The 13417-nt window shown below is 44.2% G+C and overlaps 1 protein-coding gene and 2 long non-coding RNA genes across 11 annotated transcripts in view; 1 reads left to right on the forward strand and 2 right to left on the reverse strand.

Annotated features, from left to right (window-relative positions):
• Trpm7 (transient receptor potential cation channel subfamily M member 7) overlaps positions 1 to 544 on the reverse strand; it is a 93596-nt gene extending 93052 nt beyond the window's left edge. For 4 of the 5 annotated variants that reach the window (XM_010638690.2, XM_010638681.2, XM_033765238.1 and 1 more), the window contains exon 1: positions 119 to 362. In XM_010638690.2, coding sequence (XP_010636992.1) covers positions 119 to 121 — 3 coding nt within the window. In that variant the 5' untranslated portion in view covers positions 122 to 362. Of the gene's footprint in view, positions 1 to 118 lie in introns of all 5 variants that reach the window. The other variant, XM_010638685.2, reaches the window with a different exon arrangement.
• Positions 545 to 4221: 3677 nt separating this feature from the next.
• LOC104872474 lies at positions 4222 to 10875 on the reverse strand. 5 transcript variants are annotated; one of them, XR_002025884.2, is made up of 6 exons: positions 10600 to 10875; positions 10225 to 10470; positions 9886 to 9965; positions 9614 to 9776; positions 5897 to 7644; positions 4222 to 5340 (listed from the first exon to the last, which is right to left on the reverse strand). It is a non-coding gene; the product is annotated as an uncharacterized LOC104872474 (long non-coding RNA). The 5 variants fall into 5 exon arrangements; XR_783200.3 differs by having other exon boundaries at positions 5897 to 6130; positions 7493 to 7644; positions 9614 to 9965; XR_002025883.2 differs by lacking the exon at positions 9886 to 9965.
• A 44-nt stretch (positions 10876 to 10919) lies between these two features.
• LOC104872468 overlaps positions 10920 to 13417 on the forward strand; it is a 21917-nt gene continuing 19419 nt past the window's right edge. Inside the window, exons 1-2 of the long non-coding RNA XR_004517748.1 lie at positions 10920 to 10996; positions 11576 to 11754. This is a non-coding gene — a long non-coding RNA (uncharacterized LOC104872468). The remainder of the gene's footprint in view (positions 10997 to 11575; positions 11755 to 13417) is intronic.

The following is a 13417-nucleotide window of genomic DNA, read 5'->3' on the forward strand; positions in this document are numbered from 1 at the left end:
GTCTGCCCCGCGCCCCGGCCCCGTCGTCGTCCCGGAGCCAGGCAGCGAAGGCCTCCGCGGGAAGAGGGGATGCGGACCCCTCAAGCACACGCGCCCGCCGGTCCCCGCCGTTCAGTACCATCCTCTTCACTGGGCAGACTCCGGAAGGGCCGCGACTCCACCTCCGCCTCCTGCGCGGCCTGCAGCCATCTATCGGGAAGCGTCTCCGGAGGCGGCAGCAAGGGCCGCCGGACGAGGACAGCCCAGGGAAACCCTCTCAGCACTAACTCAGCTCCGGCGCTAGCAGCAGAAGTCGAGTCTTTCATAATTGTGCGACCAACTCCGCCGGGTGACTGGCCACAGGGACGCGCCGCGACTCCACCTCCGCCTCCTGCGCGGCCTGCAGCCATCTATCGGGAAGCGTCTCCGGAGGCGGCAGCAAGGGCCGCCGGACGAGGACAGCCCAGGGAAACCCTCTCAGCACTAACTCAGCTCCGGCGCTAGCAGCAGAAGTCGAGTCTTTCATAATTGTGCGACCAACTCCGCCGGGTGACTGGCCACAGGGACGCGCGCATCGGCGTGGTGACCGGGTTGGGTTCGTGTTGAAGCTCCCACCGCGGCCTCCAAGCTGCTCCTGGCGTCCCAAGAGTCGAGGCTGGTCCACAATGCAAAGTCATCTGTGTTTTCCCCCCAAATCATGCTCTTCCTCTAGCTTCTCTGCCTCTGCAGACCTTCCTCGTTTAACATCCTGCGTGTGCAAACGACTCTCTGCACCTTTTCTGTGTACAGTTCTGTACATCTTATGGAGAGAACCTCAGTGTCTGTCTTGGTACAGTACACCTTGTTTTATGATGTTATCCATTACAGTGCTGCATGTAAGACTTGTGCAAATAAAAGCAAAGTCACCAAGTCAAGAGTTTCCTTTGCTCATTTCTTTGTTCTGAACGTTGTAACGTACGCACGAAATACACTTCCTCATTTAGCGACTGCTCAGGACGAACTCGCTAGAGTGTCTGTAAAAATTCCTCTGGTTTGAGCAGACACACACAACACATTCCAGGTCTGACACGAGCCCACCTTTCCTTTCACACCGCCCACACTGGTTATTAGAGTTTACCAAACGTTACTCTTCCCTGTCTGCGAATCAGTTCAACTTTTTAAAAACTGCTTTTCACACATCACCTTTCTGAGACTAGGAGGTTTCTCAGTATGTCCGTCTGGGATCTGACTAATAAAAAGAGCATTCCCGGAGAATAGCTGACACATGATAACCTGCACTTTTGAGTGTGTGTGTGTACACACGCATGTGTACTGGAGATTGAACCAAGGGTTCTGTGATACATTCCCAGCCCTCCTTTTTATTTTAAGACAGGGTCTAAGTCTCCTAAGTTGCCCAAGTTGGTCTCAAACTTGTGAACCTGCTGCCTCAGCTTCCCAGAGGGCTGGGATTACAGGCGTGCTCCACCAGGTGCAGCACCTGCATATATTCAAGTGTACATTTGGGTAACTTTTAACATACACCCATGCAGTCATCACCACAATCGAGATAGTGAACACATTCCCATCACCTTTTACAATCTCTCCATTGTGTCCCTCCCCATCACATCCCTTAGCAGTGGCAGCTGTCCAGTGGTGTCCACAGATCATCGGTTCAAATACTTTCCCACACAAACTCAAGCCTGCAGCACTAAACTCTTTCATACAAAATGTCATCATGTTTGCCTACACCACACACACATATCACTTTGTATACTTGGAATTATCCCTAGGTTACATCTAATACCTAAGAGAATGTATAACATGTCAATAGTCATTAAACTGTATTTTTAGAGAATATGATAAGAGAAAAAGTCTGTATACATGCAATATTTTCCCCACACATTTTCCATCTTTGGTTTGTTGATCCACATTGTGGAACCTGGGGACTGGGAAGTCCTACTCCCTGACTGGCTTTCTGTGACTACTGGTTAGTTTGTACATGCTAAGGTGTATGGATGGGAATCACACAGTAAGTACATACTTTAGGCTGGGCCTGGCTTTTTTCACCCTGCCTAATTATTACCTCTCAAACATTATGACTCATACACAAATCACTGAAGCAGGATCTTTTCTCCAACAGACTGAGCCAACCATATGTTTCCCTAGAGCTTTGGCCATGCTTGTAAACAATCTTCAGGCGATTTTCAGGAAGTAAGTGTTCCTTCCCTATCTGGTAACTCTGGCAGAACCAAAGTTTTAAACTGTTTTAAAATATGGAGCATTGATGGGAGAGGAGGGGAATGGGAAAAACAAAAAACAAAAAAAGAAGAAGCAAAATATATCAGGTACAGGTACGAATTCCCTATGATGAATGTCACTGTGTGTATCGCAAATGTACTAATAAAATTTAAAACAAATAAAATACAGGGTACAGTACAGGGCAATAACGCAAGAGAAAGATAAAAGATATGTATAGGAAAGGAAGAAGTCGAGTTATCATTATTTGCAGATGACATGATTCTCTACATAGAAGATCCAAAAAATTCCACCAAAAGACTCCTAGAATTAATAACCAAATTCACTGATGTAGCAGGATATGATATCAACACAAAAATCAATAGCATTTCTATACACCAATAATGAGCTCACTGAGAAAGAAATTAAGAAAATAATACCATTCATGACCGCATTAAGAAAAAATTAATATGGAATCAGAGGAGACCCAGAATAACAAAAGCGACTCTGGGTAACAAGACCAAAGCAGAAGGCATCATAATCCCAGATTTCAAATCAAACTACAAAGTGACAATGATTAAAAAAAAAAAGGTTTAAAAAACAAAACAAAACAAAAAAAAGCCCCAAAGTGACAATGATAAAAACAGTAATGGTATTGGCAATAAAAAAGATATGTGAACCAAAGGAACAGAATACAAAATGCAGCTACAACCCCAAATTCATGCAGCTGTCTGATCTTAACAAAGGGGCCAAAAACATACACTGAAGAAAAAAAATCACGTCTTTAAGAAACGGTGCTACAGCCCGGAATGGTGGTGCACTCCTGTAATCACAACACTCAGGAGACTGAGGCAGGAAGATCTCCATGCATTTGAAGCTAGCCTGGGCTCCATAGTGAGTCCAAGGCCAGCCTGAACTGCAATGGGAGATGCCATCTATAAATAAATAAATAGTGCTGGGAAAACTGGTTATCCACACTAAGAACATTGAATCTAGACCCATAGCTCTCATAATGTGCTAAACTACAATCAAAACTAGATCAAAGATCTAAATGTGGAAACAAAAACATTGAATCTGCTCCAAGATGAAATACGTAAAACTCTTCAAAACATAGTCGTAGACAAGTACTTTCTAAATAAAACCTAGTTGCAAAACCAATAGTATCAAGAACCAGCGAATGGGATCATATCAAATTAAAAACTTCTGCACAGCACAGGAAACAAGCAGCAGAAGGTAGAGATAACCTCCAGAATGGGGAAAAAAAAAATTCCCACATAGAACTTGGACAGAAGACTAATAGCTAGAATATACTGAGAATTCGAAAAAAATTCAAACCCCTAAAATAAAAGACCGAATCAAAACTGGGCAACTAAAATAAAGAGACACTTCTCAGAATAAATAACAAATGGCCAATAAATATTGTATTGTATATGAAAAAAATCTTCAACATCACTGGCTATTAGAGAAACAAAAACTGAAACAACCCTAAAATTCCATCCTACTCCAGAAAGACTAGCTATCATAAAAATAAATCAAATTATAACAAATGCTAGCAAGACCTTGGGGATAGAGAACCACCCATCTATATAATTGGTGGGACTGTAAATTAGGGAAATCGGTATGGAGGTTCCTCACAAAACTAATGCTAGGAATTTTGGTTGATTCAGCTATTCTTTTGGGTATCTTGCCAAAAGGGTTAGGACATCACATTTCAGTGGTATGTGCATACCTGTGTTTATAGAAGCACAATTCCTAATAGGTAAATCTTGGAAGTGTCCTACATATCTTCCATCAACAGAAGGACGAGGAAGACCAAGGAAATATCTTTATGCACAGTGGAGAGTGCTACTCTCCCATCTAGAAGGATAAACGAGTCATTTGTAGGAAAACAGACACACCTCGAGACCATCATGTTAAGTGAAATAAATCAGACACGCATGCATGAGCTTAAGTATCTCCTAGAAGTATCTCTTAGATAAGAAATCCAAAACATAAATAAATAGCAACATAAAAGAGAGATAACGGGAAACGAGGACAGAAATCTTTTGCAAAAGGAGAGGGGACTGAGGGATGAAAGGAGGGCGGGAGACAAGGGGCTGAGGGAAAGAGCTGAGCTGTGTTACTTACGAGCACCAACTCCCAGGAGGAACTGTGACCATCACGCACCGCAGACATGGACTAACAAACAGAAAAACTGAGAAAAACCTGTGGCCTAGTAGATTGCCAGCCCTGAGGGGCAGGGATCTGGGATAATTTATGCATGCATTTAATGAGTGTTTATCTTCTTGATTTCAGCTGGGCCTACACATCCCCTGCCTTTGGGCAATTTATACTCCAGAACGCAGACAAGCCGGAGAATCAAAACACTGTGAGAATAAGGGTACTTTGCTCCCTGGAACTTGCTCTGCTCTTTTTGGGCCCACAGCAAAGGATTCACTCCTTTCTTCTGGGTGGTGCAGAAATAAAGCAAGAGGGGCTCCAGACATTTAATCTTCAGAATTCTGGTAAACTGGAGCAAATGTTTTATATGTTGAAAATAAGAGAACACGGTTCTTCCCTAATGGAACGAATCCAAATAAATTCCTTAATTTTCAGATGACCAGACAGCCTTAACGTGTGTATGTCAAGCAGTCATTCTGAAGAATGAATTGGTTTCCCCTCCAAATACGCCCGCTGAACGTCTAGAATACGGCAGGAGTGGGTGTCGTCGAGGCCGGGCAAGGATGAGGGTGGACAAAGCCAGCGTTTCAGTGTTTGCTGCGTTCTTCTTGCACCTGCGCCCTCCGGCTCTTTCCGGTCCGGCGATGGCGTCACACCGCTCATCCCCCATCCCTCGCCCTTGCCCAGTTACTTGCAATCCAGCAAACATTTAGTATAGCACTGTGTTGAAAGCACTAGGCAAAGTGGGATTGGATTAGCACATTGAGAGGAGGGGTCCCGCAGCAACTCTTCACTTCTCCGGCAGCGTTCAGTCTAGCGCGCACGATCACCCTCCAAGAAATGAGAACAGTTTCTCTTTTATGCACGGAGCCGAGATGACTTCCTGTGGCGTGATTGGATGTATTGTCTCCCCAGGTCTCTGTGTGGAGGCCTAGTCCTCAGGGTGGCAGCGCTGGAACGCGGGACCTGGTGTGAATCCTTCTGGAACTGAGGACACAGCCTTCAGAAGGGCTTGCTGATCTAGTGCTCCAAAGAGTAACCTGACATCGAAAGCCTGAGCCTGACCCAACTCTCTCTCTCTGGCTTCCTGTATCAAAATGTGACCTCCTGCTCCCCCACCGGCTCCTGCCATTGCCACCTACCACAGCTGAGAAAGCTCCCCCAGCACCCATCCAGTGCCAGCCCTGCCCCTCGAGTCTCCAGCACTGTGAGCTAGGCCAGGGCCCAGCTCCTTGGTAGACTGCACTAGGCATGAGCAAGGGTCTGGGCCCCACCGCCAGCACCAAAGCAGAACAGAAGGAAACACCCAGCCAGGCCTAGTGGCTCAGTCCTGTAATCCCAGCCCTTGGGAGGCAAAAGCAGGAGGACTGCCTTGAGTTTGAGACCAGCCTGGGTCACAGTGAGTTCAAGGCCAGCCTGAACTACATAGCGAGACCCTGTCTCAAAAAAAGAAAAAAGAAGGAACTATCAAGCAAACGAAACCTCTTTCCTGCCTCAGGCAGCTGCCTCATCTAGCTCCCTGTAGTAGTGATCCACAGCATACCTGCCACGTTAAAATGTCGTGGGGAGCCTGCCGGTGAGAAGAACACATCTAACACACTCCAGAGGGGCCAGTAGCAAAAGCAACAGAAAAGGTTGGGAATTGCTGGTCCTGGGGGATAGGGGTGTTGATTGCTGCATCAGCCGCCTCCACAGCCCCCTGGGTGCATCGCAGTCCCCTTTCCTGACTCCTTTGTGCACACTCTCACCCGGAAAGGCTGACGGATACCATCAGGGGCTGTTGTAGAAATGACGGGGATATAAAGAGCCAAGTTAGGTGGAAAGAATATAGGCCGTCTGACAGGGCTGGGCCCTCCGGAGTCGGTGCAGAAGACCAGAACACATCACAACTGCCCACTGAAGGTCAGGCCTCAAGGTAAAGATGAAAGAAAGACCTACATGCCTGTGAGGGATACACAAAGGCTTCAGTGCCACCCTTCTGAGATCCATGAATGAACCATTATCGCGTTAAGGGTGGGCCACCTTTTCCTACCCACTATGAGTGCAGCTAAGACTAAAACTATGGATTATGGGTCAAGGTGAATGATGCCATCCGCGGGTGTTTGCTACATGACCTGCTTCCCCATTGGATCAATATTATCTAAATAACTACAATCCTGTAATCCTATTGGTTGAACACAGTTTTGTGCCCACCCCTTGATTTTGCTCTATAAAATCTCTCCTGTAAGTGGAATCCACAACCCATTTTCTAGGAGCCCTCCTGTCCCTCTCAGGAGCGGTTTCTCTCTCAGTAAAATTCTCTACTCTTAACTTCCACTGTTCCTCAGAACCCATTCTCCAGTTTTGGAGAACGCAGACTCAGTGTATCAAACATCTAATAGGCTTGGGAGTTACATTTATTCCCCCTATATCAACAGTGCAGGAAATGTATGGTTTTGGAGGTGACACTAGGGACTGAACCTGGAACCTTCACACTGTGTGATACCTCTGGCCCTTTTAAAATTTTATTCTGAGATTGGATCTCACTAAGTCAGTAAGTTGCACAGGTGGGCTTGGACTTTGGCTCTTCCTGCCTCAGCCTTCCAGAGTGCTAGGATTGTATGTGTATACCACAAAGCCTAGATAAACATGACCTTATGACAGTACCCCAGTTGTGCTCCTTATTTCCCCAAATAGTTGAAAACTTATACATACACAAAAACCTAATCACAATATAGGGACCTTATTATCTATTGCCCCAGATTAGTGGCAACCAAGTTGTCTTGCATGGGTGATGCTTAAACAAACTGTGTTACACCCGCCAGTGAAATATCACTCGGCAACGTAAAGGAAGCAGCTTCCAGGCCACACAAAGACACAGAAGAACAGTAAATGCACATGGTTAAATGAGAGAAGCCAAACTGAAAAGCTACATGCATCATGGTTTCAGCTGTGTGGCATTCTGGAAAAGGCATTAGTATGACAACAGAAAGCTCAGTGGTTTCCAGGCAGGGAGAGATGAACAGATGCAACACAGGGTATTTTTGAGGCAGGTGAACTCCTTTTGTTTGTTTGTTTTTGTGAGACAGGGTCTCATCATGCAGCCCCGGCTGGCCCTGAATTCAGTGACTTTTCTGAGTCTGGGATTGTCACCACGTACCACCACTCCCGGCTCCAGGTAGTGAAACTCCCTCTGAAGAGTTCAGGACAGGCTGCCCTGAGATCTGCTGCTTTGGTTTAAGGTTTAGTTTGAGCTCGAGGCACCTGGAAAACAGCAGGTGCAGAAGGACACTCTGACATCCCCTCTTCTTCCTGAAAGCAGACAAAATTACATGAGAGAGATGCCCTCCCCACGCCGGGAAGGAAAGGATGGCCTCAGCAGGAGATCCAGGGAGCTGAGGCCCAGAGAAGCCTCCTCACCTACCCCTTTCCCTGTCACTTTCCCACAGTGCCACTCACCAGTCCACCTCGTACATAAGACTTACTCTTTGGTTCTTCATTTTTCTTGCCAAGGCTCCCAGGTGCATGTAAATAAAATTGCTTACAATTTGTTAGTCCTAACCAGAGACTCTAGAAAGGTAGGGGTTATTGATTTATTTATATTTGCAGTACTAGGGATTGAACTCAGAGCCTTCACATTAATCTATATGCCCTTCTCTTTCTAAGAATTTTCTTTGGAAACAGGTTCTTTCTAAGTCATCAAATTGCCCAAGCCAGGCTTCAACTTGAGATCCTCCTGCCTCTGCCTTCCAGAGGGCTAGGATTACAGGTACCACCACGTCTGGTCTGTTTTGGTTATTTACATTAATATGACGTATCAGTTGTAACAAATGTGCCACAGTAATGCAAGCTGTAGATAGCGGGGGAAATGAGCGGGGGAGGGGTGTAGGACGTGAGAAAGAGATTAAGGGGCACTTTTCTGTTCCTTATTTTTGCAAATGTAAAACTCATGCAAAAATAAAGACTTTAACCAGGCATGGTGATGCCTGCCTGTAATCCCAGCACTCCGGGAGGCTGAGGCAGGAGGATCAAAAATTCCAGCCTAAACTGTGCATTTTAGCAACTTAGCAAGACTTTGTATCAAAACAAAATTTAAAAGCGGGTGGGGGCATAGCTCAGTGGCACAGCGCGTCTAGCATACTGGAGGCCCTGGACTTAGTCCTCAGTCCTGTGGGATGTGGAGCCAGAAAGGATGATAACCAAGAATTACAATAAAAACTTGGTTGATACAGGAAATATCAGTGCTTATTCCATCATTTTTTCTTTGTTTTTATAATTCAGTTTGGTTAACAAGTATATACAACATACATGTCCTTTTTTTTTTTTTTTTTTTTTTTTTTTTTTTTTTTTTTTTGGTACCAGGAATCAAACACAGGTTCTTGTGCTTGCCAGGCAGGCACTGTGCTGCTGAGCTACATCCCCAGCGCTCAACAACACAGGCTATTACATTCTGTTTTAAAAACCCAGAAATATACTTTACTGGTTTAACTCATGAACAACCACAGCAGGGAGGTGGCAACTGAAATCATTTTATTTTTATTTATTTTTGCAATGGCTGCTACCTCTAAATTATAATCCCAGACCCAAAGCATAAAATAGTTTTTTTTGAGCTAGGATCTCACTGGGTAGTTCAGCCTGCCTCAGACTCACTATGTAACTCAGGCTGGCCTTGAATTCCTGGTGATCCTCCTGCCTCAGTCTCCCAAGGGCTGGGATTACAAACTTGTACCACCACGCCAGCTCTAGCAATTATTTTAATTAATTAAATTTTTTTCTGGATTTTTTTTTTTTTTTTTGAGGCAGGATCTCACTATGTAGTTGAGACCGACCTGGAACTCACTATGTAGCCCATGCTGGTCTCAAACTCACAGCGATCCTCCTGCCTCAGCCTCCCGAGTGCTGGGATTACAGGCGCACGCCCAGCGTTTAGCAGTTATTTAAAATGTTAGAAGGTTCACTGAAATTTTAACGTATTGAATAAGAAAGAGGCTTAATTTTAACTTAGAAAATATGTTCTTAATTTTACCTTTTTATGATTATGATTTTATTTTATTTTTTGATGCTGGGGATTGAATTTAGGGCCTTGTACATGCTAAGTATGTACTCTGCCATGGAGGTAAACTTCTAGCCCAGAAAATATATTTTTGGAAACCCATGTTTAAGTTATAGCATAGAATTGAAAAGCACAGTGACTGTTTAAATTTTTTAAAAAAACATATTACAGTAAAAGACACATTGCCATGTATCTCCTCCAAAATCCTGCCTCTTGCTTCGAACACACCTATCCCGTTGTCCTTCCTGCTCTCTGAAGCAGCTCCGGAGTCCTCTCTCCTGAGGGTCTGTGGTTGTTCTGCAGTGGCTGCCTGGATATCCTGAGTTAATGCAAAACCTTTCTTTCATGCTCATCACCACTTTGGGATTTCGAAGTGCCGGATCCACTGAACCTGGTGAATGAGGACATGGAGTCATGTTTTTATTTGCCAGAAACCGCGGTACCGGAAACATCCTGTGACACAGTGCAGGCCCATTTCTCGGGCGGTTTTCTGTGCCCACCTTTTCACCAATGCTCTGCTGCGCCCTTATAGTACTGAGAGCTCACTGTAGTGTGTCTGGGTACAAACTCGGTTCGCGCACTTCCATCATCGTCAAAAACAAAAACACCTTACTATTAGCTATTGATTAAAGGACTTTTTTTCCACAGGAAGAAAACTGAATGATTTCCACTGAGAACCCAGAATCTTGGTCGCAGGACCACAACCGTAGGCCCAAGTTTTCTCTCCCATGATGAGATTTCTTTAAAAAGCTGAGACCTACAACTCCAATGAAATAGACAAACTTTCATATTAATGGGTTGCTCCTGATGTACAACTTACAGCACATTTTAAAACATACCCTTCTCTCCACCATAGCTCACAACTGACGGCACGAACAAGTTTAAACTTGTCACACACTGTTACTGAGGATTAATGTTCTACTCTCCTATGAATAATCTTTTAGCGCATTCACTGCATTATTTTTTAATCGCGCCTCGTGTAATTGAAGCGGCCTAAAAGCACTTCGGTTTGTGAATGGCTGCAGTCACAGTAGCCAGGCCTTGTAACTTCTTCTCACGCTTCTTCGACACACGTTTCGCAGACCCTGAGGATACAGAGGTTTCTGTTCAGGGAGCTAAGAGCAGGACCCGCTGTAGCGCGATCTCACTCTACATCGCACAGCTGTCCGTCGCGGGGCGGCCGCTGCGTCCCGGACGCTGCCCTGCTCACTTACACCTGTGATTAGCTCGTTAAGTCCTCTCCCTGCTGGGAGCCAGACCGCTGTCACCTCCGCGATGCCGAGGCGGACGTCGCAGGCAGATTTTCAATCGTGCCGGTCTAATTCCAGAGCTTGTCCTTCGGCCTTATGCCCTTCCGCTTCACGTGACGGAAAGGCACAACCGAGCAATGCCGCTAACAACAGCACACGGATTATATAGGACTCTGGCTTTCACGATCTGGGGCGCCGCCTGTTTAATCAGCGAATCGAAGCTCTCCGCTAACGTCACCAGGGCCGGCGTGTGGGCTCGTGCGAGGTTTCCGCACTAATCACGCCTCTGACTTCCTCGGAAGGAACGGGAGAGGGACGCCGCTCCCCAAAACTGGAAAGCAAAGACTGACGACGCTGGCGAGTAAGGACGACCAAAATCGGGGAGACCAGCAAAACAAAAGAGTAACACAGGAAGGGCCCGTTTTATGTAACCTTCTCCGTCGTCGCTCAAAATGTTTGCCCAGCCGTTACACAAGCCCTGGTTTGTAAACACAGGGGTGATTAAACCAGTTCCAGTGAATTTCGCTGTACTTTGGATAGAGGATTAGTGGACTTTTTTTTTTCTCTTAGACACTCTGAAAAGCATTAACCTTGGTCACAAGTGAAAGCTTATAAAAATGCCAGCTAAGAATATCTGGGATGTCTCAAATATTAATCTGTAACACCAGTACCTCAGTAGAGTGCCTAGCATATCATAAATTTTGAAGAATTATTTCTTGAACATTGAGAAAATGAAATCAGTCTTCTTCAGATGGGTATACTAATTAGTATACAACTAGGATATTTTCATAACCTTTCATTTTAAACTTATTTTTATGTGCACACGTTCGCAGCACATAATGATTGTATTCATCGTGGATAATTTTTTCTTTAGCCCTAGAATTATATTTAAAGAGGGAGAAGAAAGGTCTCCTCCTAAAAGCTTGTTTTTTATTGGCAGTGCTGAGGATCGAACCCGGGACCTTTCACATCACTGAGTTACATCCCTCTGTGGCCAGCTAGATCCAGGGAAAAAACTGACAGCAAACAGCAGTAACCCAGAGAGAAATCCCCCTTTGAATTCAGCAAAGCCCTGTGTTGACGTCATGGCTGGATTGCAGGGACTTTCCCAAAGCAAATGTAAGTGTACACTGAAGGGATTTCTTTGGCTGGATGGAGAATGTATAGGTGTCTAAGACTAGATACATCAAAATGTGATAAACAACAGTATTTTGCTAATTGTAATTTAATTAATGTTAATGACACAGCTCTCCTTAAACCACTGCGTTCAACTCTTCCCTGAAAAAGTGTGGGGGGGGAGCTAATGTCATGTACGTATACCTTTAATCCTTAAATCTCAGTCTGAGGAAAGACTTAGGCCACTTAAAACCGAGGGATGAGAAATCAGATCTGCATCCATGAAAGGTTTTCGATGTTAGGAATCATGAGATTGTGCTATTGACTTTAGTTTTCACTGTCCATTTTTCAAATTATTAATTGGTGGTTCTGTGACTTGCTATTTATTCACACTGACACATTAATGTTTTTGAGCAAATTCAACTAATAAAATATATACAAAAGTAAATCGGTCCAAATTTGATTATCTGCTTTGACTCCTAAGCAGTTTGATAGTTATTCTGGACTTTCTAAAAAAAAAAAAAAAAGTTTCAGGGCTGGGGGATTTAGCTCAGTGGTTCTGCCGCCTGTCTTGCAAGCACAAGGACATGAGTTTGATCCCCAGTACCAATAAACAAACAAACAAACAATAAATAAATAATAGTTTCTTTACATGATATATTAATAAAAAATTAAAATAAGAGACGAGGTGTGGGGATACACACCTGAAATCCCAGCACTCTGGGAGGCTGAGGCAGGAGGATCACAAATTTGAGTCCAGCCTGGGAAAGTTAATGACTTAGTGAGATCCTGTCTCAAAATTAAAAAAAAAAAAGTCTTGGAATTCAGCTTAGAGTGAAGGCCCTGGGTTCAGATCCCTAGTATGACTGAATAATAAGTGGGAAGAGAAAGAAGGAAAGAAAGAAAAGAAAAAGGAAGGAAGGAAGTATCAAAGGAAGAAAGGAAGGAAGAGAGGGTACTCAGGAAAAGATCTGGGGCCAGGGATGTGGTCAGTAGTAAAATGCATCAATCTCCAGCACACACCCCCAAATCTGATATTGGATATAATTATTTCTAGGGTATGTTAACACTGTTAACATAGATCTTTGAACTTATTAGCAATGTATCAAGATTCTTAGCATTGTAAGGTTAGCTAACAGATATCCTACAGTGCAAACTAAACAACATCAACATGGAGTTGGTTCTTTGTGTGTTTCTGTGTGTGGGAATTTGGAAGATTGTTTTGTCATTCTTAAGAGATTTTCATCTTTTTTCAGGCTCTGAGAGGGGATAATGTTCAGGCGCTAATCAGCCTAATGCACTGCAGGATCACACAGGCCAATTACATAAAATCTGAGTAAAACTGGGCCAGGGATTTAGCTCAGTGATTCTGCTGCCTGCTTTGCAAGCGCAACCAAGGTCCTGAGTTTGATCCCCAGTACTTAAAAAAAAAAAAATCTAAGTAAAACTAAAACATGTAAACAACAAATAAAAAAGCAGACAGTGAATTGAGAATTGGAATAATTTGCTCTGTGCTTGGAATAGTATGAAACACAAGTCCTTAAAACCTAATGATTACAAATGTAGCTAAGTAAAGAGTAAAACATAAGAAGACGCAGATAAAAGGTGAACTGAACGCACACCGAGTGTGTTAACGCTCATTTTTTTTTTTTTTTTTTTTTTTTTT

Source organism: Fukomys damarensis, unplaced genomic scaffold (genome assembly GCF_012274545.1).
Source record: "Fukomys damarensis isolate Sample0158 unplaced genomic scaffold, DMR_v1.0_HiC HiC_scaffold_17, whole genome shotgun sequence".
In the NCBI taxonomy this organism is placed as follows: Eukaryota; Metazoa; Chordata; class Mammalia; order Rodentia; family Bathyergidae; genus Fukomys; species Fukomys damarensis.